Source organism: Monodon monoceros, unplaced genomic scaffold, assembly GCF_005190385.1.
Source record: "Monodon monoceros isolate NGI ecotype Baffin Bay Population unplaced genomic scaffold, NGI_Narwhal_1 Super_Scaffold_9, whole genome shotgun sequence".
Lineage (NCBI taxonomy): Eukaryota > Metazoa > Chordata > Mammalia > Artiodactyla > Monodontidae > Monodon > Monodon monoceros.
The window spans coordinates 39,968,456-39,994,934 of NW_021703786.1; the positions used below are offsets into that span (position 1 = coordinate 39,968,456).

Below are 26,479 nucleotides of genomic sequence, written 5' to 3' on the forward strand. Positions count from 1 at the left end.
AGGAAGTAACTAAGTATTTGAGATCTCTACCATTCTCAGGCATCAGTTAAGAATTTGAAATTGCAATTAAGACAGGTCACAAAAAAAAAAAGACAGGTCACAAAATACAGTTAAAACTGAACAACAAAACAAACACAAAAAACCTGAGAAACAAATAGCCTGACATTTACCTACATCAATCCCTGGCATATTGAAAGGCCTCTGCTTTTCTCCTGCAGATAACAATGGCAAGACAATCTCCCACTTCACAAAATTTACAAAAAAAAAAAAAAAAAAAAGCTTAAAAATAACTTGATTAATACAAATATGCTTGGCCTTGGGACAAATTTTACTCAAATTCAAAGAAAGTTAATTTTGAGCATTCTGTGTTTTAAAAAATTATGTGGGCAGGGCAAATTCTTAAGTTTTACTACATGATTAAATCCAACAAGACACCCAGTTATAAATATTTATTCCTGGGCTTCCCTGGTGGCACGGTGGTTAAGAATCTGCCTGCCAATGCAGGCGACACGGGTTCGAGCCCTGATCCAGGAAGATCCCACATGCCGCAGAGCAACTAAGCCCATGTACCACAACTACTGAGCCTGCGCTCTAGAGCCCGCAAGCCACAGCTACTGAGCCTGTGAGCCACAACTACTGAAGCCCGTGCGCCTAGAGCCCGTGCTCCACAACAAGAGAAGCCACCGCCATGAGAAGCCCGCGCACCGCAACGAAGAGTAGCTCCCGCGGTCTTCCCTGGTGGCGCAGTGGTTGAGAGTCCGCCTGCGGATGCAGGGGACACGGGTTCGTGCCCTGGTCAAGGAAGATCCCACATGCCGCGGAGCGGCTGGGCCCGTGAGCCATGGCCGCTGAGCCTGCGCGTACCGCAACGAAAAAAAAAAAAAAAATAGTAAAGCCCGGCGCGCAGCAACAAAGACCCAATCAATGCAGACAAAAATAAATAAATAAATAAATTTATTTTTAAAAAAATTTATTCCTCATAGATCATGAAGAAAATCACACCTATATAAATATGTCACAGCAGGTTAGCAGATGTATTTCGTAAGCTGTAATGTGAACACATTTCCCTAATTAGAATACAATGTTTATTCGTTCAATAAACATTTGCAGTGTCAATATCCTAGGCAGTGCCTTCAAGATAAAGTCAGAGGAGGGCCCATCCTGCTCCTCAATAGGAGATAAAACAGGTACGTACCTAAATACGAGGTAGAAAGTGTAAATGCCATGAGAGGAGATGTGCAGTTAAAGCATTTCAGGAGAGAAGAGGAAGCTGTTACTCTGGCACAGAAATATAACCTTTACGATCTCTGTAAAGCAATTTCATAACAGCTCTTTTAGGCTCACAACAGCAACTTAGGAGAGATGTTTTCCTGCTATCATAGATGAGGAAACAAGCAGAAAAAGACTGATCATGTTCCAAAATGACACAGTCAAAGGAGGAATCAGGACTCTTTGTATTGTATTTTCTCTGGGGTAGGAGTCCAACATATGGCAAGCCTTTTGTAAAAGGAAAGAGTATTTTGGTACTGCAAGCAATCACATCCTTATGTATGTATGTGCATATTATTTATATACATGTGTGTGTGTTAACCTTGATTTCCATTAACAGGTGTGCTTAAAGCAAGGCAAAGCAACTGTGTACTATAAATATTAAAATAAATAAATAAACCTCCACTGGATTTTAACAGAATGAGAAAATAAAGACAATGTTTCTTTCTGCAACAACTTGCTTATTTCTTCTGTAATCTTCACCCATGTCTAAATAATATTCTAAAATTGGTCTGCTCCTGAGATCGGGCAAGTTAGTTCTGCCAATAAATATCTTTACCAAAGGATACATCAAAACATTTTCAAAAAGTATTAAAAATTAAATAATGCCATCAACTCTTCAGTTATCCAAGAGAGAGTCACATGTAACCTATCAGCAGCAGTTATTGATCACGACATGTTGCACGAATGAATGAATATTTGTAGGCATTTTAAAATCCCAGGCCTGTTGCTCTTTACGCAACGTTCCGCCTCGAGTCACCGCCTCACCAAGGTGCACGCAAGGAACGTAAATTTCAGTACAATTAGGATATACTTAGGGAAGCAAATCTGATGCAGGTGAAAACACTAATCCCACAGATTAGAATCACCCACACCTCTGCTCTCCAAGGTTAACTCTGGAGAAGCGGCACTGTAGCATGCAACATCGGTAAAAGAAAACTGACACTCTCTGAGCAAACACTTTTCACAAATATCACCTATTCCCACCCACACCTTTAATACACGACTATACCTAATCCGGCTAATTCGAAGAATTCAGTCTCCTCGCCACTAAGGCTGACTTCTCAATTACAGTTTCTCGAATCCCTCCTCCCCCCAAAAGAGAATGCACATTAAACAGCAACGATAAAAGGCAGAAGATACCGGGTTCCGATCTCCACCGTCTCCCCCGCCCTCCCTTCGCCATTACACCCCAAGTGGCTTGGTCGCAAAGGTGAACTAGTTTGCTCTTCAGGCACTTGTCCACCGCTGTCACCCGCCCTGACCCCTTGCACACTCCCGGGCAGCCACCAACTCCGCCCCGGAGGGAGAGCAGGCCGCCACCTGCGCCGGCCCCACCCGCGGCCCCGGCCCGCGCCCGCCTCGGGCCCCGCAGCCCGCTCCCCGCAGGACACCCTGGGCGCCCCGGCCGGGCCGCAACCCATTCTTCCTCCAAACTCCATAAGCCTCCCCCGCTCGCCGGCCCCGCTCCCCGCCGCGCCCGGCTCGCCCCGGCCGCCGAGGGCAAGAGGCCGGCGGCTGGGCGGGTCCCGAGCCGCCGGGCCCGCGACGCCCCTCGCCAGCCGGAAAGCCTCCCCCGCGGCTGGTGCCCCGGAGCCCTCGGCGGCCCCGGGCTAGCGGGGGCCCGGAGGCCGGACTGCGGGCGCCGGGCCTACTCACCGGGAGCGGACGAAGCGCGGCGGCCGACGCGGCCCCGGGCCTGAGGGGCAGGACGCGGCCTCGCGCGCGGCCCTGCCCGGGCCCTGGTCGGCGCGGCGAGCCAGGCGCTCACTCCAGTCGCCGCCGCCGCCGCCGCTGCTGCTTCGCCACCTCGGCCGCCATTTTGATTCAACCCCTCTCCTCCGCCCCCCCCACCCCCCGGCCCGGCGACCGCGGCTGAGGCTGCTCCGGCTCCTCCTCCTTCCGGAGGCTGGGAGGCCGACTCCCTCCGCTGGCCGAGCTTCCCGGCCCCCTGGCGTACCCCCTTGGCCCGGCGGCGGACCCAGGGTGCTGCCGTCACGCCCGGGACTCCCCGCGCGCGTGAGAAAGGGAAGGACGCGAGGCCGCGCCCCGGGCCTGAGAGCCCGGGCTGAGGGCGGGAGGGAAGTGGGGGCCCGGGGGGCGCGCGGCCACCCGCGCAGCTGCTTCCCAGGCTCAGGCTGCGTCCGCAGCGGGCCTGCCAGAAAGGCCGCGCGAGGCAGACCCGCCCGTGATGCCGGCCCTCCCTCTGGCCCCTCCGAGGAGCCCGGGCCCCCGCGCCCGCCAAGTGCGCTCTCGGCGTCACGCTCCCAGGGAACTGACCGGACGGGCCTCGCCACCGCATACTTTTCCTTTAGAGAAGGCGCCACTCCACATCCCGGAATTAGGGAGGAGAAACAAAGTCGGTGTTCACCCGGATAATTACGAGAAAGTCCGGGTTTTAAGAAATGAGTGATAAAATGGTGACGTAAAGACAGGAGGAACTCGCACTGAAGATGCTGGAGGTTCTTTTCAGACGCTTCCCCTTAAGTACTGTGTGGACGGCAAGGGGGTTGGCTCGGCCCTGAAACGGAGCGTGCACGAGAGCTCGTAAAGGCCGCGTAAAGTAGCGGCAGCCCGTGAAGAGGGGCTGGGAGGCGTCCGTGTCAGAGCACACAGCCCGACGCTTAAAGCCTCCGGCCGTTGGAGCAGGGCAACCGGACGGATTTCCACTCGGAACGCGGTTTCCGCGAGCGCCGGTCTCCCGCCGGAGCTGGCCCGGCGGCCGCCTCCCCTCCTGCGCAGGCGCAGTGCCTCCTCAGGGCATGGAGGTGGTGGGTCTGCTGCTGTGTGTGGCGGCGGCGGTCCTGACATGGGGCTTCCTCTGGGTTTGGGACTCCTGGGAGCGAATGAAGAGTCCGGAGCAAGCTGGCCTGCCGGGAGGCGGAAGCCGGACTCTGTTGGTGACCGCGCACCCCGACGATGAAGCCATGTTCTTTGCTCCCACCGTTCTAGGCTTGGTCCGCCTGCGGCACCAGGTGTCCCTGCTCTGCTTCTCCGCAGGTAGGAAGCTGTAGGCGGGGCGCGGGGAGCCGGGGCGGAGAAGGCATTTAGGCGCCAACCTGTCTCACTCGACTTCTTCCCGGAGGGGGTCTCTGTCGGAGGGAACCAGGTGAATACACTGGAGGTCCTTTATCCGGGCGCTTCACCGAGAATCTGTGGCCCCAGCCTGAGGGCTGTAGGGCCGGCTTCCCAGGTGCGTTGGGAGGCGTGGGCAGCGTGCGAGCTCCGCTCTCCGCTAGCAGGATCCGGGAGCTCACATTTGCTTCCATTCAGTATCTCCATCCGCGTTGGGAACTGCGACTGTAATCAGTATGCTGTGGAACATTTTCATTTCCAGGAGGGCCAAGAATAACGACCAAACAGAATGTGGGCTGTGTCATTCCTGATCAACCCTTCAGTCCACTTTGTGCTAGAAAGATGCATGGAGCAAATTGAAGAGAGAGTTCATTAGACTAGAAAATAATCTTATAGGTCATTTTAGAGTTCAACTCCACCCAGCTTTCACTGGGGCCTTTCAAAGAATTAAGTCCTTCTTTACCATACAGAAAAGATGGAATGAGAAAACAAATTAACCATGATACTGGGTTATGGTGGTAATTGCACAGCTGTATAAATGAAATAATTGAAGTGTACATATATAATGGGTGAACTTTATGGTATGTAAAAATCATACCTCAATAAAGCTGTTTTTAACAAATGCCCAGTGACCTCTTTTCCCATTTGGTTGTTTCGTACCAGTTCTTTTTCTATACAGATTTTTCTCAATAAGCACATTTTATAAGACTTTATATTTTTCACCGAATATTACCTTTTCATTAATTTCTCAAATATTTATTAAAGATTTTTGTGCACTGCTTACTATTAAAATGGCCAAAATCCGGAACAGTGACAACACCAAATGCTGGTGAGGATGTGGCACCAAGGTACTCTCATTCATTGTTGGTGGGAACGCAAAATGGTTCAGCCACTTTGTAAGGCAGTTAGTTTGGTAGTCTCTTACAAACCTAAACATACTCTTACCAAACCATCCAGCAGTAGCCCTCCTTGGTATTTACCCAGAGGAACTGAAAACATGTTCACACAAAAACCTGCACACAGATGTTTATAGAAGCTTTCATAATTGACAAAACTTGGAAGCAACCAAGATGTCCTTCAGTAGGTGAGTGGATAAACTGTGGTCCATCCAGACAATGGAATATTAGAGGCAAAAAGAAATGAACTATCAAGCCATGAAAAGGAAGAATTTTAAATGCGTATTACTAAGTGATAGAAGCCAATCTGAAAAGGCTTTGTACTGTGTGATTCCAACTATGTGACAATCTGGAAAAGGCAAAACTATGGAGACAGTAAAAAGATCAGTGGGGATCAGGGGTTGGGATGAGAGGAAGGATGTATAGACAGAGCAGAGAGGATTCTTAGGGCAGTGAAAATACTCTGTATGGTATAATATAATGATGGATGTGTGTCATTATACAGTTGTCCAAACCCGTAGAATGTACAAGACCAGGAGTGAACCCTAATGTAAACCATGGACTTGGGGTGATTATTATGTGTCAGTGTAGGTTCATCGATTGTAACAAGTGTACCATCTGGTGGGAGATGCTGATAATGGGGGAGGCTGTACGTGTGTGAGGACAGGGAGTATATGGAAACTCTCTGTACCTTACCCTCAATTTTGCTGTGAACCTAAAACTGCTCTTTTAAAAAAAAGTCTTCATAAAAAAACGTTTTTAATTAAAAAAAAGTCTATCTGCCAGGACTTATTCTCTGCCCTAGGAATAAAACTGAAAACAAGCTAGGTGAGGACCATGTCCTTCTGAAACTTATATTTTAAATATTTACCTATGTTTATAAGAACTAGATATATAGCCTTTTAAATGGTTTCATACAGATAAACCTTAATTTAGTTAGTCATCCCTTATTATACATATATTTAGGGTTTTTCCCCCCCCACGTTATCTCTATTACAAATAATCTCTTTATGTATAATATTTCTTGATTTGACTAACATTTTTTTCCTTCAAAATCTTTTGTTGCCAGTAAGATTAAACCATTTTTCATAAATATTGAGAATTTCAATCTAAGCACTTTTCTTCTCAGTTTGTGCTATTAAGGATATTAACTGCAAATATATGCAAGTAATGGCCTCATATTTTGTTTGCTTTTAATTTTATTTATGTTTCATATTACAACTATGGGAATCAAATTATAAGCAAAATTTGTTACAAGATGCCTGGATTTTATTTACAAAGTATTATAGGTACACAGGATTCTTAATAAATTTCTCCTTATTTTTTAGTAGGTTGGGGCCAGAAATCAAAAATTTTTTAAGTAAAAAATATAACACCACGCCCTTGACACATACTAAAACTCAGTATCTTCATTGTTGTCTTTCATTATTTCCTCTGAATCCAACTTTCTGTTTAAATTGTTTTCTCTTGTAATTTTTTAAATTACTTTTAAAATACCCAACTCGTTTAAAAAATGTACGGACTAAACATTACCCACCTTCCTGATTTATTCTAACCTGAAAAACAGGAAGTTAATAACGTGATGTAACATAATGAAAGCTGTAATTGACAGAGAAAAGACTGTGGACTCAAAATGGGGAAAAGCATCAATTGGATTAAGGAAACTTCTCCAAAGAGCTTTTCTTTTGAGCTGGTCTTTAAAAATAGGACTTAAGTATACAGGAAATGGGGCAAGCCATTCAGGGCAATAGTAAAAGCATAAGTAAGTCTTGGACTCATTTGAATAACTCATTCTAACTACATCTCCAGTTTTAAGGGGTAGGGAGAAGCAGGAAAAAATGTATTTTGTTATTAGTTGCTCATTTAATCCTCTCAGCAATCCTATGATAGGCATTACACGTATATATAATTTGTTTTTCTCATTTTTTTTTTTTTTTGTTTTTCTCATTTTTTAACTGTGGAAACTGAACCACGAAGTTAGGTAACTTGACCAAAGTGAAGAGCTAGAACACAGAGGAGCCAGGACCCAGTGGCTCTTTCCTGTTCTAAACCACTGCACCCACACACATTGCCTTGCTGCTGTATCAGTTAAGTAACCATTTTGATTCCCAGTGTATGTTCCACGAAATACCAGTTCCTCAAGCTGCTATTAAAAAAAAAAATGTTAATACCTTGACCTGACAAGTTTAGGGAAATTAACCGGATGTGCTCTTCCCCCTTTAGAGGTGCACGGTCCTTATTAGACTATCAACATCTTGGAGAAGTCTTGCTATAAAAAATTCCTATTTAATTTTGTTTAGTCCAGCATTTCTCCGATTTATGTAACCATTGAAGTACCTATTAATATACACATGAGAGGAAGCCACAGTAGGTAGTGGGGTGTTGTAGAATGCATGTGCTGGAGAATTAACACAGCCAGTTCTGTGTTTTAGCAAGCTCATACTGGTGGCATATGGAGAACCGTTTGGAGGGAAAGACTGGAGTCGGGAAAACCAGTTCAGCCCATCCTTTCCCCTCCTGACTGCACTGCCACCTCTCATATGACAGAGCTCCGTGTATTTCTGATCTGTATACTGTCCCTTCAGTCAGTTTGACATCCCTGTGCCAATATCATGCTGTAGCTTTTACAACAATTAACTTCTGTAGCTTTTACAACACTGTATCTGGTAGGGCCAGCCCTCTGATCTGTTGTTCCTCAGGGTGTGTTTGCCATTTTTGACCTTCTTCCAAACATGTTATTTTTTTTTATAAATTTATTTTTATTTATTTATTTTTGGCTGCATTGGGTCTTCATTTTGCTGTGTGCGGGCTTTCTCTAATTGCGGTACGTGGGCTTCTCGTTCTGGTGGCTTCTCTTGTTGCGGAGCAGGGGCGCTAGGCGCTCGGGCTTCAGTAGTTGTGGCACGCAGCCTCAGTAGCTGTGGTGCATGGGCTTAGTTTCTCTGCAGTATGTGCGATCTTCCCCGACCAGGGATCAAACCTGTGTCCCCTACATTGGCAGGAGAATTCTTTTTTTTTTTTTGCGGTACGCGGGCCTCTCACTGTTGTGGCCTCTCCCGTTGCGGAGCACAGGCTCCGGACGCGCAGGCCCAGCGGCCATGGCTCACGGGCCCAGCCGGTCCACGGCATGTGGGATCCTCCCGGACCGGAGCACCAACCCGTGTCCCCTGCATCGGCAGGCGGACTCTCAACTACTGCGCCACCAGGGAAGCCCGGCAGGAGAATTCTTAACCACTGTGCCATCAGGGAAGTCCCCAGATACATTTTAGAACTAGTTTGGGCATGCCCAAGGAAGAACCTTGCTGGCGTTTTTATTGGAATTTCACTGACTCTGTTGATCAATATTGGGAAAAATCGACAAGTTTACAATATGAAGCCTTTCTGTCTATGATTTTATGGTACGTCTCCTCATTTATATTGGCCTTTTTTAATGTCCTTTAGTAGATTTATAATAAGGGCCTTACATATATATTGAGATGATTAGTAATTTTGTCCATTCATCTGTTTCTCACATACAGAGCTTCTTTTGCAAATATTACAGTCTCTTGTTACTTCCTCATAGTTTGACGTTTTTATTTCTTTAAATATATTAAACACATATCTACTTCTAATAATTCCAACTTCTGCAGTCTTTGTGTCTGCCTCTGCTCTTTGAGTAACTCATTCTGAGTGACTTGTTTCCCTGTGTGTTTTGTGATTTTTTTTTTTAATTGTAAGCACATGTTTCATGGAACCATACTTGTGATAATTTTTTTTTTTTCTGGTAAAAATCAGGTTTTCCTTTTAATTGACACCGTTTCCTCTCTCAGGTGCTACTTTGGTAATGATTAGGTCCCCACCTCTCAAGAACATTGCATCTGAGCAGGCTGAGACAGAGCCAGTGTGAACACAGACCCCAAAGCAGGGCTTTTGGGATAACAAGAACAGAAAAAAACAGCCTTTCTCTTCACTTACAAAGGGAGTCACTCAGAGGGTCCAAAGCTCTGTTTTCCAAACATAGAAAACGTGGAGCTCAATGCAAACTAGAAACCAAAATATATCAGAAATGAAGCAGAGTGCTTCGTCCAATACTCAAGGTCTGATCATCCCGCCTCTTCTATAAGGAATGCCCCCCTCCAGCATTTTTAAAGGAAGATGTTTGTTTCTATTTCACTTTCCAACTGGGTATAAAATCTACTAAAAGGGATACAATGAATCAGAATAGATCAGCTCACTCACAAGAGACACTCCCAGGTAATGATTTTTGGTTGCTGAGATTATTCAGCACATTATTTCAAAATGGCAAAATTCAGGACAATCTGAGAATTCAAAAGTGGCGGCTACATTCGCTGACAGGTCATGTGAGACACACACACACAGCCCATGTTTCAGTGTACATGTCAAGGGCCCAGACCCCTGATCAGCTCAATACGTTTTGTACATTACAGTGCACAGAGCAACAGAGGGAGAGACACTTTCCTGGAGGGGTTCGTCCTCTCTGAAGGAGGCTGGAGACCAGGGCCCTCATTAGCTGGACCCCTCCTCTTACTTGGTTGTGGCAGCCTCAGAGACAGCCGTCTCCTCTAATCGATCCGCTGGCTTCTCCTCCTTCTGGGGATAGAGGTCCAGGTACTTCTGCATGCACTCCTGCATGGCCCGGAACTGGTCTACACAGTCCGACCCCTTGACATCTTCTGTGCTGTAGTGGAAGCAGGAAAAGGCCACCTTGAACTGTTCCCCACACGGGCCGCTGGCCATGCCCCCCACGCACGGGCAGTGCCAGTTGATGTCTCCGTTGGGCAGGATCAGTCCGTGCTCCTCGTAAGGATCATTGGGGTCGTCGGCCCCCAGCTCCGCGTTGCTTGGAGTTTCATGGTCTTCTTTGGTCACAGATATGATTCGATCCTTCCCTTCCTGCCGGCAGTAGGCCACGGTGCAGCCCGGCGCTCCAACCTCACGGCGACTGTGGCGGCGGCCTCACGCCGTGACCTCCCCGGTGATAATATTTTCATGTTTATGTTTGCTTCAGCCAGGCAGCAAAGGGAACTACCCATCTTAGATCACGCTAAATTAAAATTTTATACTGAGACTTTTCAGGCCATAGAGGTAGTGTAAATTCAGGGCCCAAACTCAAGTACATCAGTTGACTGATGGCGTGCAACAAATTATCTCGAGGCTTAGTGGCTTAAAACAGTCGTAACACTTTATCTCTCATGGTTTCAGACAGAGAGCAGTTGTCTCTACCCCATGATGGTTAGTACCTCAGCTGGAATACCCAAAGGCTGGAGACTGGAATCACCTGACTTAGCTAGAGATGTGGGCCAGAACATCCACATATGGTCAATCCGTGTAGCCTGGGCTTCCTCACAGCCTGGTGACGGGGTTCCTGGGCAAGTATGCGAGAGGGCCTGCCCTCAGGGGAGCCGCGTTGCCTGCTGTGGCCTAGCCTTGGAAAGCACGTAGTATCACTTTGACTGCATTGCGTGTCAAGGCCGTCACAAGTCACATCCAGGTTCAAAGAGAGAAATACCACCTCTTGATAGGAAGCAGCAAGGTTCTAGAAGTGCATGTGGACTAGAATTATTGCAGTGGCTACATTTGGAAACTACAGTGTGCCACACCAAGTGAAGGCGAGTGTGTCGTTGACAGTTCTCAGGGGGTGACATTTTTCTTATTTTCCCTTCCACTAGAAACAAGTCTAAGACACAGAAGTAGCCCCACCATCTCTGTTTCGGGTGGTTTTTCCCCTAGTTCACCCACTGTAGGTATTGCCTTCTGAGGGTCCTATCTTTGTGTGGAGGTTTCCTTATTCGTGCCCAAGTTTTATCTCCTGTCCCAGCTTCAGGCCACCAGCTGACCTGGCTTCAGCTCCACCCTACCTATCTGGATTTGTGCTTACCTACTGTTTATGACCTCCAAAGACAGCCCTTACTTTCCTGCCAGCTCAGCCATACATTCTAAAACATGCTTGCCTTTCATTTCACATGTTCAGATATTCTACGGGGGTTTCTCCAGACATGTGACTCACCATATTTCCTAAAACAGAACTTATCAGGTTATTTTCATTATTGCTTTTTTGTTTCCCCTGATTTGTTTTTGGTGCGCTAGGTCTTCCTTGCTGCGTGCGTGCGGGCTTTCTCTAATTGCAGCAAGTGGGGGCTACTCTTCATTACGGTGCGCAGGCTTCTCTTGTTGCAAAGCACGGGCTCTAGGCGCATGGGCTTCAGTAGTTGTGGCATGCGGGCTCAGTAGTTGTGGCACACGGGCTTAGTTGCTCCTTGGCATGTGGGATCTTCCCAGACCAGGGCTTGAACCTGTGTCCCCTGCATTGGCAGGTGGATTCCTAACCACTGTGCCACCAGGGAAGTCCCTCACTATTGCTTTTTAATCATGAATAATTATTCAAAATTTTCCTTATTGAGATAAATTTAGATCCAGGCTCAAAAGTGTTAGTCTCATCTATTTTACTCTTTTCTTTCTAACCCAATACATTTGACATTTCTAAAAATATATGATCTTAAGATTGACTGCATCTTATTAAGAATGGGATAAATTAGTAATATTTAAAATATGAATTATGGGACTTCCCTGGCGGTCCAGTGGTTAAGACTCTGCACGTCCACTGCAAGGGGCACAGGTTTGATCCCTGGTTGGGGAACTAAGATTTTTTTGCCACGTGGCACAGCCAAAAAAATAAACAAGATAAATATGAATTATGTTTAAGAGAGTGATAGAAACTTCAGAACAGGACTCAAAGGTTACATATCTCTGGCCCTATTTTGTAAAAAATATATATATCTGTGTATATATATCTCGAAAACATCGAAAGCTGGGCAAGAAAGCCAGAGGACTAAAAGGATAGAAAAAAGTAATGTTATCAAACTGTTTATGAAATGGCCCGCACATGGAGGGCACTCCCCAGTATGCCACCAACCCAGGCCCTGTCCCCTTTTCCTCCTCTTTCCTGTTTCTTTCTGAGAGTCCCCACTGGCGCCCCGCGCGGTCACAAACCCTTGGCTGAGTCTAGGAGAGTTTTGGTATTCAATGAACCAAGTGGGTGAGTGGCTCTAGAGCCCCCATGCCCGTTCACTCGGCTTAGACAGGATTTATCAGTCTGTCTTCAGCTTGAGAGGGAGATCCTCGCAAATCCAGTCTCTTGGGCCCCTCTCCTCTTGCTGCTTCCATCTTTCAAATTGCTCATCAGAGGGGCATGATCCTTCCCCTGTGTGTGTGTGTGTGTGTGTATACACACACACACATACGCACATCGTGATTTCTCCAGCTGGGCTCTGTGGACACCTTCTAATGGAAGGTGGCCAGCTCTTTGGGTTTCAGCTCCTGGGGAACCCGGTTTGGGCTTGAGTGATATTGCCTCCTCTTACCTCTCCAGCCTAGGGCTCGTAGTTACTTCCTCCATCACTACACTCTAGGTCTCTCACTCTTCCCTCTTTGGCCCTCAATTCCTCCATCAGCTACGTTTCAAATTCTTTTTATTAAATTCTTACTGATGTAAATATTTGATATGGTTTCTCTTTTCCTGGGTAGACCCTAAGTGGTAGAGAACCTAAACTCCCCCATTTTATAGTTGAGAAAATGTGGACCTTTTTTTCTTCCCAATACATTTTAGAATTAGCTTAGTCATGTTCAAGGAAAACCCTTGCTAGCATTCCTGAAACCCAGGAACTTAAGGAATCTCTTCAGGTTCACAAAGTTAGTGGAAGGCCAGGTATTGGGTCCACGATGCCTTGATTCTCAAACCACTTCTCATTCTAACAAATTAAAACTTCCAGGGTTAGGAAAATGGGTAACTAGAGGAGTGGAAGAGGGGCTTTTAAAAAAAATATCTATACGGTCTTGTTTCTTCGTATTTTTAACCATGTAAGTCTTTTTACCTATTTAGAATAAATAAATGAATTTTTAAGGTAAAACAAATGTCTACCTTTATACATTGTGCTGTGTAAATGTGGGTCTTTTACAAAGTGAATTTAATTTCTATTAAATGTCATTATGTTTGCTAGTTATTACTAAGTATTAGTTATCACACACACACACACACACACACACACACACGATGTAGTTCTATATAAATAAATCTACATTAATCCCATTTGTTTTCTGCCTTCTAGAATAATGATCTCCAAGCTTTTTTTGGGTCACATTTTCCTATTGGTAAAAGGTTTTGAACATATACTCCCATTATATGTATATTTATTTATAATTATATTAAGTAGCTAGACCACTGAATTAATGTGTACAGTCTAAAACAATGAAAGTTGACATGTATAAAGGACAAGGTAAACAAATTAGGAGGAGAAGTTCCAAAACCTTTCCTCCATCCCAGCAGATGGTCCTATGCACCCAGGGGACACCGTTCTAGAGAATGCCAGTCAGGAGCTGCTGGAGGGTCCCAGACACTTACTCCACTGAAGTGCCTACACGTTCACCAGAGTGAATGAAAATGTTGAAAATGCTCTCTGACTTCAACTCCCTAACTTGTTCTAAGTTCCTCAGTTCAAACACAAAGCAATAAAACTAGCTCCAAAAACACCTTGGCCTCACTTCTAAGCTGTTTCTCACAACTGTAACCAGAGTCTAACATGCTCGGCCTCTGAGGTTAGGAAGCCCGTCACTAGTGTACGTCAGACTATTTACTTATCACCGAAGATAAGTAACCTTGAGATAAAATGGGAGAGGGGAACCTAAAATATAATGACCATCACAAAAATCGACAATTTCTATTTGACTCAAAAATCTGTGATGAGAACAGTACAAAATTAAGCTATTTTCTGGAGTCTTTTGGGGGTTAGTCCTTTTATCAGATACAATGTAATGACTGTCTCCTATCTGGGTTCAAACAGTTCAAAACTAGCCCTAGAGTAACCCCTGCCAAAGTTGAAAGGTTTCACTTGGGAGTTCCTTTCTGAGTTTTCTGGAACAGTAAGCAGAGCCCTCTCTGCTCGGGGCCTCTGGAGTGCCTGCAGTGTGCTGACACCAGGGTGATACAGAGTGGCTTTTCAGGTCAATGACATTTAGGCATTAATAATCAGATCATGGAGGAAAGTTCACATTTCTGAGCAGAATACTGGAAATGATTGCTTGCCGGGGAAAAGAGCAGAAGGCTTCGCAGAGGGAATGGCATTTGATCTGGATGATGAGGGAGACTTATAATTCAGGAAGAAAGGAGAGGAGGAGGGGGAAGGGAAAGAGAAAGCAGTCAAGGGAAAAGAGGAGAAACACTGAGCACCTGACTAGGTAGATGTGTCTCATCATATAATCCTTAGGAAAGCCTTTGGAGACGGCCATCATCCCCACTGCACAGGTACAGGAACCGTGGCTCAGGAGAGTTAAGTAACTAGCACAAAGCACACATGCAGTTATCTGCTGGAGGGTTGAATTAAGGGGGCCAGTAGCTAGACAATTGCTCATAAGGGCAATTTAAGTGGTACCAAAACGTCACTGTATGTTATTTGTAAGGATACAGAGCAGTTACTTAACAGAACCATTCTTGGGGAGTATAGTGTGTGTGTTGGGAAAATAAAGAATTCGTAAGCTATCTGGGGTGCTGATGTGGTCCAGATCCCCGGGGACATGCTGGGAGAGCTGGTTACTAAACTCTGAAGGAGGCTATTTTCCTGTAACACTCAGGAGTAGCAGCCACTTTAAATAAGTGCTTAACAGATATTTGAAGACTATCAATTTAAAGGGGACCAAACGACATATACCAGGACAAAACTATAATTCAAGAAGATACATGCACCCCTATGTTCACAGCAGCACTGTTGACAATAGCCAAGACATGGAAACAACCTAAATGTCCATCGACAGAGGAATGGATAAAGACAGTGTGGTTTATATATTACTACGGAATACTACTCAGCCATAAAAAAAGAACGAAATAATGCCATTTGCAGCAACATGGATGCAACTAGAGATTATCATACTAAGTGAAGTGAGTCAGAAAGAGAAAGACAAATACCATATGATATCACTTATACGGGGAATCTAAAATATGGCACAAATGACTCTATCTACAAAACAGAAACAGACTCACAGACATAAGAGAACAGACTTGTGGTTGCCAAGGGGAAGGGGAGTGGGGGAGGGAAGGAGTGGGAGTTTGGGATAAGCAGATGCAAACTAATATATAGGATGGATAAACAACAAGGTCCTACTGTATAGCACAAGGAACTATATTCAATATCCTGTGATAAACCTTAATAGAAAAGAATATTTTGAAAAGAATGTATATATGTGTATAACTGAGTCACTTTGCTCTACAGCAGAAATTAACACAACACTGTAAATCAACTATAATTTAAAAAATAAATAAGATTAAATAATAAGGGGCCCAAACAAATAGTGTGTCCAGATACCTGACTTGTTCTGAATGGTTATAGAAGGGTCAGTCCTAAATCTGTTTAACTGCAAAGCAGGTGCTCTTCAAAGCCTGTAGCTTGGGGCTGAAAGGTACATAGACAGGCAGGCAGATGGACAGACACAGGGAGAGACACAGAGATGGGGAAGAATTCAAAGGTGATTCTAAAGACTGCTTCTCACAGGAGTGTCTGATAGTAACCCTAGCGTTGCGTCTTCTTCAACTTTTTATCACCGCCACAAAATTTTCAGGTAGCTTAAATCCTATAGGGAACAAGATGAGATGAGAATGAGTGAACCGATAGATCTCCACTGATAAAAAAGAAATCGACAACTGTGTATTTGTTATCCTCAGGAAATTACTACAATCAAGGGGAGACTCGTAAGAATGAACTTCTGCAGAGCTGTGATGTTTTGGGGATTCCACCCTCCAACGTAATGATTATTGACAACAGGTAAACTTATCTTTTAACAAGTGGAAATTCATTGGCAATAAAAATGCAGTGGTACACTCAAAAGACACAAACATAATGTGGGTGGATAAGAACATCTTACTTGAGAAGTCTACAGAAAATAGTTTCACGTTTGTTTTTAAGTGACAGTGTAGTGCAAGTGAATTTTTTCAACTTCTGTTCAGATTTTGTCTTAAGATAGCTGCTTCTCTTGAATCTTTAAAAAAAATTATTATAAAAAATTTCAGGGACTTCCCTGGCGGTCCAGTGGTTAAGACTCTGCGCTTCCATTGCAGGGGCCACGGGTTCGATCCCTGGTCAGGGAACTAAGATCCCATATACCGCAGCCAAAAAAAAAGAGTCAAAAGTGTAAAGGACAGTATTACGAAACCCACATGCCTGTAATCTGAGACCAGTGATTGTCAAGCCTTTGCCGTACGTACTTCATCTAACCCTACATAACATCTGTTGTGTGTGAAGTTGTGGGTTTTTTGCAGTTGTAACTTAGCTGTTATATATTTTTTAAAATTTTTTATTGGTGTATACTCTGTTGTGTTAGTTTCAGGTGTACAGCAAAGTGACTCAGTTATACATATACATGTATCCACTCTTGTTTAGATTCTTTTCCCGTACAGGCCATTACAGAGTATTGAGTAGACTTCCTGTGCTCTACAGTAGGTCCTTTTACCTGTTTTATATATAGTAGTGTGTATGTGTCAATCCCAGTCTCCCAAATTATCCCTCCTGTGTGTGAAGTATTTTAAAGAAAACCCAACCATCAGGTTATTCTATCCCTACGTACTTCGGGATACATCTCTTAAGAAGATAGACTTTTTTTTCATGCAGCCACAATGTCATTATTATCCATCTAACAACATTAATAGTAACAGCAATTCCTTGATTTCTCCAATACCCAGTCCATTTTGAGCTACTCCAAGTAGCTCAAAAATGAATGTCTTTTCACAGTTGGTTTGTTCAAATCAGGATGTAGACAAAGTGCACACATTATACCTGGTTGATATTCTGCGTGTCCCTCCCCCCCCCAACCTTGTCACTGATTGTTGAAAACCTGAGTCAGTTGTCGTACAGAAGGATTTGTCTGTCTGCTCCCTCGTGGTTTTACCTAAGTAGTTCCTCTATCCTCCATATTTCTTGCAAACTGGAAATGAACGCTAACTTTCAGGGGCAAGAAGCTGCACTGTGTACTCCCTGTTCCGTCATTTCAGGACATGTACTATCTGTCTCACTTTTAGTCACGCATGTGACTGTCTGTCACACGTACTGTGTGCCTCACTCTTAGTGAGCTCACGTGGCAATGGCCGCCCCTTTCACTGTAAAGACCCACATCAGCCTTTCACGCGGTGCTTTCAACGAATCCTTAATTAACTAGAAGTTGCAAAACGGTGACTTTCTAGATGTCTCCTGCGTTCCAAATGTATTAGCTATATATTCTATAAAGTAGAACTTTATCAACTGGGGCTATTTAGTTATCCTGATAGGTACTTTGATCCCAAAAGACAGGCTAAATGCTTAATTCTTTCCCTTTAATCGCCGTTTTCAGAATAGGAGTTGATCCCCTACATACCTCCTATGGTAACCCATTGTTTTTTTGTTTGTTTCTTGGATGGGGAGGCCACTGCTTTATTTCATTAGGAACTTCTGTGTTCATGTGTTCGGTTTTTCAGTTTAAGTCATTGTGTTCTTTGATACTCCAGTTGTCTCCTCTTTGTCCTCTTCATGTTGGCTCATGCATCCTTTTGATAAGAAACGAAGACTCTGACTTAATTTATTACAATTTTTACATATCCCGGAGATCAGGCAGCTTCAGCAATATCCCCTACTTTGAAGATGCTACAGTAGGGGGTTAGTAAACTTGTTAAAAACAAATACTTCAAGGGCTTCCCTGGTGGCGCAGTGGTTGAGAGTCCGCCTGCCGATGCAGGGGACACGGGTTCGTGCCCCAGTCTGGGAAGATCCCCCATGCCGCAGAGCAGCTGGGCCCATGAGCCATGGCCGCTGAGCCTGTGCGTCCGGAGCCTGTGCGTCCGGAGCCTGTGCTCCACAACGGGAGAGGCCACAACAGTGAGAGGCCTGCGTACCGCAAAAAAATAAATAAATAAATAAATAATAAAAAAATAAATACTTCAAGAAGCCAGTCTGAAGATTCAAGGAAACCAGGTATCTTAGTCTGCTCAGGCTGCCATGGCAAAATACCAGAGACTGGGTGGCTTAAACAACAGAAGTTTTTTTTTTAATATTTATTTATTTGGTGGCGCTGGGTCTTAGTTGTGGCACGTGGGCTCCTTAGTTGCAGCAGGCGGGCTCCTTAGTTGTAGCATGCAAACTCTTAGTTGTGGCATGCACGCAGGATCTAGCTCCCTGACAAGGGATCAAGCCCAGGACCCCTGCATTGGGAGCGCAGAGTCTTAACCACTGCGCCACCAGGGAAGTCCCCAGAAATGTATTTTTTTCCTCACAGTTCTGGAGGCTGGAAGTATAAGATCAAGGTGCAGCAGGGTCGATTTCTGGAGAGAGTTTGCTTCTTGGTGTGCGGATGGCCGTCTCCTCACTGCTCACATGTAGCAGGAAAAGAGAAGTTTCTCTCTTCCTCTTCTTATAAGACCACCAGTCTTATAGGGTTAGGGTCCCACCATTATGACCTCACTTAACCTTAATTACCTCCTAAAGACCCCGTCTCCAAATACAGTCACATTGTGGATTAGGGCTTCAACAGATGAATTGTGGGAGGACACAACTCAGTCCCTAGCAACATGCAACTTTTAGTCTTTCAGCTTCTCATTTCCTAACCCAGAAAAAGCAGAGCTTTGGAATCTTGCTTTGGGTTATTTAGATGGGTCAAAGAGAAGAATGAAGGGAAGAAAGAGAAAAAAAAAAGTTTTATGGAGGACCTACACTCGGAATAATAATGGTAAATGTATATTAAACTGTTATTGTCAGTGCCAAAGGCCATACTAAATACAGTGATCTTAAAACCTTCAAAATAATCCAATTACTTCTTCCACGTTATAGAGAAGAAACAGGCCTAGTGAGAGGTTGAGTCATTGGCCCGGGGTCATCCAGCTAATATGTGGTAGAGCTGGCGTTCCAGCTGAGGCTCTCTGGTCACTGTGCTTTGTCAACTCCATGAAGGGACTCACAATTTCACAAAGGTCATCTCATTTAATTCTTCCACTAACTGTAGAAAGATAGGTCTTTATTATCCTTTTTCAGTTTCACACGAAGAAACTAAAGCTTAAGACACTAGTCTGAGGCCAGACATTTAACAAATGGCAGGCAGTGCTAGGACTCGAAAGCAGAAAGGAAGACGGAACCGATTCCTGACTTTCCGCGAGAAAGTAGGTCACCACTTTGTTAGTGTATTTGGAAGACCAATGCGTGTTTAAGAGAACATTTGGTTGATGTTGTCTGCTTTCTTCCATTGTTCTGAACTTCGTGGCTGGATTTCAGGGAGACGTTTAGCCAGAGGAGCTCAGTCAGGTAAACCCTTATCCAGGGACTTCACTGGTGGTGCAGTGGATAAGACTCCGCGCCCCGAATGCAGTGGGCCCGGGTTTGATCCCTGGTCAGGGAACCAGATCCCACATGCATGCCACAATTAAGAGTTTGCATGACACAACTAAGGAGCCCACGTGCTGCAACTAAGAGCCTATGCGACCAAATAAATAAATAATTTTTTTAAAAAAAAGTAAACCCTTATCCAACCCCTTAAAGAGGGAAAAAAGTTCAGGTCTCAAGATGAGAAGGCATCTCAGTAACCAGACAACCAAATGGATACTTTGGGTGATTTTACCTAGTTCCTTAATATCTGTGGGTTCTGCTAATTTAATGAATCATATATTTAACTGCATGTTATTAACAGATGCATATTAAGTGCCTGGACTGGGAAAGGCGCTGTGCTAGATGCTGAAGAAAGAGAACAGTTCAAGGTCCAGGAGCCGGGTAGTAGGTGTTGGCCTGACCGTCACCACTGCTGAGTTTGCAGAAACGTTCATTGTGCCAAGGTTCAGGCCTAGAAGGGGCTTAGAGACCCTCTCCAGGATACTTGGGAATTGAATGTGATTGGGAAATGCAACCTACAGATTTAGTATTCATTTGTTGCTTTTGTGCTTCTTAATATATTAGGAAGAGTCCATAGAATTATTTCATTTACATTTCAAAACAAAACAAAAAGTAAACACACATTTCTGTACACATAATTTCTAAAAGAACATATACCAGACTCGTTAATAGTAGGTGCTACTTAACTGGACCAGGGAAGGACACTTGCACTTCTTAATTCTGTACAGTTTTATTTCGCTTTTGCTTTTTTAGGAAGCCTATGTTACTTTTTTTTTTTTTTTGCGGTACGCGGGCCTCTCACTGTTGTGGCCTCTCCCATTGCGGAGCACAGGCTCCGGACGCGCGGGCTCAGCGGCCATGGCTCACGGGCTCAGCTGCTCCGCGGCATGTGGGAACTTCCCGGACCGGGGCATGAACCCGTGTCCCCTGCATCGGCAGGCGGACTCTCAACCACCGTGCCACCAGGGAAGCCCGCCTATATTACTTTTTAAAGTACAAGCAGAAACGCACATATATGGAATCTAAAAAAAAAAACGGTACTGATGAACTTAGTGGCAGGGCAGGAATAAAGATGCAGATGTAGAGAACGGACTTGAGGACACGGTGGGGAAGGGTAGGCTGGGACGAAGTGAGAGAGTGGCATGGACATATATACACTACCAAATGTAAAATAGGTAGCTAGTGGGAAGCAGCCGCATAGCACAGGGAGATCAGCTCGGTGCTTTGTGATGACATAGAGGACTGGGATAGAGGGGATGGGAGGGAGGCTCAAGAGGGAGGGGATATGGGGATGGATATATGTATACATATGGCTGATTCACTTGGTTGTACAGCAGAAACTAACACAACACTGTAAAGCAATTATACTCCAATAAAGATGTAAAAAAAAAAAAAGTACAAGCAGACCTCAGACATATCACAGGTTGGGGTCCAGCCCACTGCAATAAAGCGAATATCACAATAAAGCAAGTCACAGGAACGTTTTGGTTTCCCAGTGCATATGAAAGTTACGTCGACATTATAGCGTATTAAGTATGCAGTAGCATTCTGTCTAAAAAGACAACATACATAGCTTAATCAAAACATAGATATGATCTGAGCCTTCAGCGAGTTGTAATAATAACACCAAAGATCATAGATCACCATAACAAATATGATGATAATAATGAAAAAGCTTGAAATGTTACAAGAACTACTGAAATGTGACACAGAGACATGAAGAGCGCAAATGCTGTTGGAAAAGTGGCGCCAATAGACTTGCTCTCACACGGTTGCCACAAACCTTCAATTTCTAAAAAAATGCAGCATCTCTGAAGCGCAATAAAGTGAAGCACAATGAAACGGTTATATTGATGTATTATATTTTTTAAAGACTACTCCACCTAAGTAATAAAACATTCTTCCCTCTGTACTCAGCTTCTATCCCTACAACTGAAGGCTAAATTAGAAATAATTCTGCGTACGTTTTGATAATATTTGATTTGATAAGTTCAAAACATAGAATAGAATTCCTTGAAAAGATAATAATGCTTTTAAGCCTTTTTATAAACACTGTGCTTGTCTCATGGGCCTCATTCTGGAGGATGAGCAGGCACAGGGTCAGATAAGCTGCTCCAAAGGGCTCTGGCTGGAAATGCAGGGTTCAAGGGGGGCCTGACTGTGACAGAATAAAACAAAGCAGACCCTCCGGTTATAACCCAGGCCCATTAAAATGCTTCCGGGCCCAATGACCAACTGTTGGGCAAAACTTATGGGGTCTCAGAGCTGATCGTGGTCTGATCCATGCTCCCATCGTCCTGCACCTGCGATGCCACATCACAGCTATTCCCACAACCAAAACAGGGAGGACTCCCAGTGCCCCAACCTGTGTCCTCGTATGTAAGCTGGGCCGCAAACACACCACGCTTTCCTCTGCGTCCACACCCATGCATGTGCCTGGCCCTCTTCCACACGCTTCCTCTCTTCCCAGCACCCCATACCCTGGCCCTCTAGCAAACACCTCTTCATCCCTCAAACCCCAGCTCAAGATTACCTTAGACTCTGCAGCACCATCCCTGATTTGCCCAGATTTTCTTAGGCACTTTGGTTATATTCTCATCGTCCCGTTCTATCCTAGCACATACACTAATTTTTTAATCTGCGCCATAAGCCCCTCTGTATCTTTTATTCCTGTATCTGCAACCTCTGTCTTAACCCTTGACACATAGTAGTTGCTCAGTTCATGTTTGTTGAATAAATGAATGACTCCGCTTATACCAGAAGCTTTCTTCCTGTGGCAGCACGTAAATGTGTGGTCTCGAGAACTTAGATGATACCGAAGCATCCCAACCCCCTTCCTCACTTTTTCTTCATTTACCCAGAAGTGGTGATTAGCAAACCAATTTCTGAGACTTCAGTGGGACTGTTTTCACTTTTTAATTAAGTGAAACAGTCTTGATCCCTGGCTTGCACAGTTATTTTTAACCTTCTGGAAAGTCCTAAGTGAGTACTTTGGTTTGGAAGAATTTTTCTACATCTCTTGATTTTTGCCATTCTATAAGCTTGGCTCCACTGTCCTAAGGGTTCAGCGTCATGGAAATCTCATTCCCAGTACTTCTCTTAGCACCATTCCGGCATTAACAAGCCCAAAACTTTGACAGACTAATTTGAGCTGAACAAGGAAACAGAATCCAGTACCTAGTATAAACCGTAAATGAGCCTGGCTTGCTAGCAGTTCCTGGAAGTCTTTGTGTTTTCCAATAAATCCACGCAAATCATACAGTGAAAGAGAAGCCACAAAGCAGAGAGTCTGGGACTGTTGGGGTCATGTTTGTAATTAACCCCCCTCTCTCTCTCTCAAGACCCAGTAAGAGCCTTCCCCCCCCAAAAAACCGGAAAAGACCGTATGCCAACTGCCAAAGTGGATCTGACCAAGCGTCCTCTCACTATAAGAGATGAAAACAAAGCTCCACGCAGGCTTTCTCCAAATACACAAAGAAGTGCCTGGGCACAGGGCAAGGGCACAGCTCCAGTCCCAGTTGGCAGGAGCAGGGCAGGGCTCCCGTCCTCCCAAAGGGCGCGAAGGACAGGAATGTTTCCTAGAAAAGGAACCAGGGGAGGAGACCGAAGTGGACCGAGCAGATACGGAGCTACTGTGTGAACTTGGAAAGCCGCTTCCCTGCTACTTCAAAGGCGGGTTATTCTGGGAGCTGAAGGGAGGCTGGGTCTTTAAGTCACATGACTGGTCTTCAAGTCACATAAGTAAGTCAGTATAGAAGTAGAGTGGGACCAGGGAGGGTGGGCTTAACAAAGCATGTATTTGTGGCTGATTCTACTCCTTGAAAGAGGCTGCAAATATACCACAAAAATAGGATTCAAGGTGACAGTGTATTGTGATATTCATTACAGCACTCTTCATAATAGCAAAAAGTTGGTAGCAACCTAATTTAGCAGTAGGCAATGAATCATATAGCCGCGGTCCAGAACATTAAACCACAATTCAGAGTTTTCTCTGCACAGTTAATAACCCAGGAAGATGTTCACAATATAATGTTGAGTTTAAAAAGCAGTGTATACTTTCTTTACACTTTTCTGTATTTTCCATAGTTTTGATAGTGAGCATACATTACTTGTAAACCAGAAGTTTCATTAGATTTATTTTAAAATATATTATTTCTGGGAATTCCCTGGCAGTCCAGTGGTTAGGCCATCCAAAACTTCTACTGAATGTTAATTGTCTTCAGCTGCAGCTCTTCAGATATTCTCTTTCCTTTATCATGGAGGCACCTATATTTTTCTTTTTTTTAATTCATTTTATTTATTTATTTTTGGCTGCGTTGGGTCTTCGTTGCTGCACACTGGCTTTCTCTAGTTGCGGCGAGCAGGGGCTACTCTTTGTTGCGGTGCGAGGGCTTCGCGTTGCAGTGGCTTCTCTTGTTGCGGAGCACGGGCTCTAGGCATGCGGGCTTCAGTAGTTGCGGCGCGTGGGCTCAGTAGTTGTGGTGCATGGGCTTAGCTGCTCCGCGGCATGTGGGATCTTCCCGGACCAGGGCTCAAACCCGTGTCCCCTGCATTGGCAGGCGGATTCTTAACCACTGCGCCACCAGGGAAGCCCTTGTGTTTTTTCTTATTCGCCTTTTGGTACTCTCCTGGGGCAAGGAGACATGATGTCACATCACCAGAAATAGCTTATCAACATGATTCTCCTTCAAAGTGTGCTTCTCCTTGACCATTATTATCTCTGGTTCTCACAGTGCTAATCAAAGAGTACTGGTGCCTCTGAGGATGGTGAGGCTTGATTTTGAGGGACTCTCAAATCCTGCTAAAAGCAGATGCAAGGTAGAGCATCTGCTGGCCAGCTGTATGCCCCTCTTTCTGGGGCAGATCTTACAGTATTAGGCGGGTATGTTTATGTTTTCTGATTTTCTGATATGGTGGGGGTTTTTTTGCTTCATCAAAGTCGATGCTCTATAACTGTTATTCCTTTTGTTGTTTTCGATGGAGTTTGAGGGAAGAGAGTGAAGTGGAAGTGTTACTGGCACTGTGAGTGGAAGTCCATATTTCCACCTAGGAGTCCTGCTAGCAGTTGAAGGGAGAATGAGTAAGAGGAAATGAAGACCAGAGAAAAGAAAATGAGGGAAGTACAGTATGACGGAAAGAGCTCTGGTCCAGGGGTCATGAAATGGGGCTTCAGGTCGTAGCTCTGCCACAAACCGGCTGTGTTCCCTTTGGCAAATAATGTCCCCTCTCTGGGCTTCTCTTTTCTTATACGTACAATGACTGGATGAGATGGCGACTTTACCTCAAGCGCCTAGATCTTATCCGGAGCAGAGCAGGACGTGTTTAGATATGGCTGTTCTTCTACAAATGGAGGTTTATGTGCTCAGCTTGGCAATACAGCTGACACACTTTTAAGTGCTTTCCATTTTACTAAGCATCGGTACATTTCATGACATCCACGGTAGACTGTGTTCACTGTGACATGCTGGGGTCCTTGCATCAGAGAGCTGAATAGGGATGTAAAAAACTAAACAGCAGCCCTTTTAATAACCAAATACCGTAGACTGGGTGGCTCACAAACAGCAGAAATTTATGTCTCACCGTTCTGGAGGCTGAGAAGTCCAAGATCAGAGTGTCAGCAGATTTGGTGTCTGGTGAGGGCCTGTTTACTGGTTCACAGATGGCTCTCTTCTTGCTGTATCCTCTCCTGGCAAAAGAGGCAAGGGAGCTCTCCAGGGTCTCTATTATAAGGACACTAATCCCATGCATGAGGGCTCTGCCCTCGTGACCTCATGACCTCCCAAAGGCCCCACCTCCAAATACCATCACATTGGGGAAACAGGTTTCAACGTACGAATTTTGAGGGGACACAAATATTCAGTCTAGAGCATCTACAAAAATTGTACTAGGAACCAAAAACTTTGGATAAGAGGCAACTAATTCTCTACCATGCAAGTCTTATAGACAAAGAGTGTTAGGATCCAGAAGAAAGGTTATTGGGTCAGTTTTTCAGATTATTTCTCCATGACACCAAGTTCCAAGAAATAATTCTTAGTCATTTGTGGGATGTTCCAGAGAGCCCTTGGGATAAGAAAAATTGCAGCTGCCTGTATGTGTTGCAATTTAAGACGATGTGGTCGTACTTTGGCAAAACTGTCATGGTGAGGTAGACCTAGTTCTGCAAGGCTGAGCCACAGCTTAACTAGCCAGTTTCTGTACTGGAAGGATTTATAGGATCTATTCCTTTTTAGGTTTTCTTTTTCTTTCTTTCTTTAATAATACTGTTACCCTCATATATACAGTCAATTGGTTTTCAACAGGGCTGCTAAGACAGTTCAATGGGGCAACAATACTCTTTTCCACAAATGGATATCCACATACGAAAGAACAAACTTGGACCCCTTCCCTACACTAAACCCAAAAGTTAGCTCAAAAAGACCTAAATATAAGAGCTAAAGCTATAAAACTCTTGAAAGAAAATATAGGAGCAAATCTTCATGAGCTTGGGTCAGGCAAAGCCCTCTTAGATATGACACCAAAAGCATATACAACCAACGAAAGAAAAAATAGACTTCATCATCAAAATTAAAAACTTTAGTGCCTGATACATACTATCAAGAGAGTGAAAAGACAACTCACAGAATGAGAGAAAATATTTGCAAATCATATATCTGATAAGGGATTAATATCCAGATATAGATAGGTAGATAGATATAAATGTAATATACCTTATATACTATATATAGTATAGTATACATAACAGATAAAATAATATATAAAGGACTTGAATAGCTATTTCTCCAAAGAAGATATACAAATGGCCAATAAGCATAGGAAAAGATGCTCAACGTCATTAGTCATTACAGGATAGAAATC

The 26,479-nt window shown here is 44.4% G+C and overlaps 2 protein-coding genes and 1 pseudogene across 2 annotated transcripts in view; 1 reads left to right on the forward strand and 2 right to left on the reverse strand.

The window, feature by feature from the left end:
• NCOR1 (nuclear receptor corepressor 1) overlaps window positions 1-3,078 on the reverse strand; it is a 143,324-nt gene extending 140,246 nt beyond the window's left edge. The window contains 1 exon segment of the mRNA XM_029210849.1: window positions 2,929-3,078. The gene's annotated coding sequence lies outside the window, so the exon portion shown is untranslated.
• A 133-nt stretch (window positions 3,079-3,211) lies between these two features.
• The window catches only part of PIGL (phosphatidylinositol glycan anchor biosynthesis class L), a 55,365-nt gene continuing 32,097 nt past the window's right edge, over window positions 3,212-26,479 (forward strand). The window contains exons 1-2 of the mRNA XM_029210857.1: window positions 3,212-4,269; window positions 15,949-16,048. Of these exons, the coding sequence (XP_029066690.1) occupies window positions 4,032-4,269; window positions 15,949-16,048 (338 nt within the window). The 5' untranslated portion in view covers window positions 3,212-4,031. The remainder of the gene's footprint in view (window positions 4,270-15,948; window positions 16,049-26,479) is intronic.
• On the reverse strand, window positions 9,747-12,636 carry LOC114888892 (annotated as a pseudogene).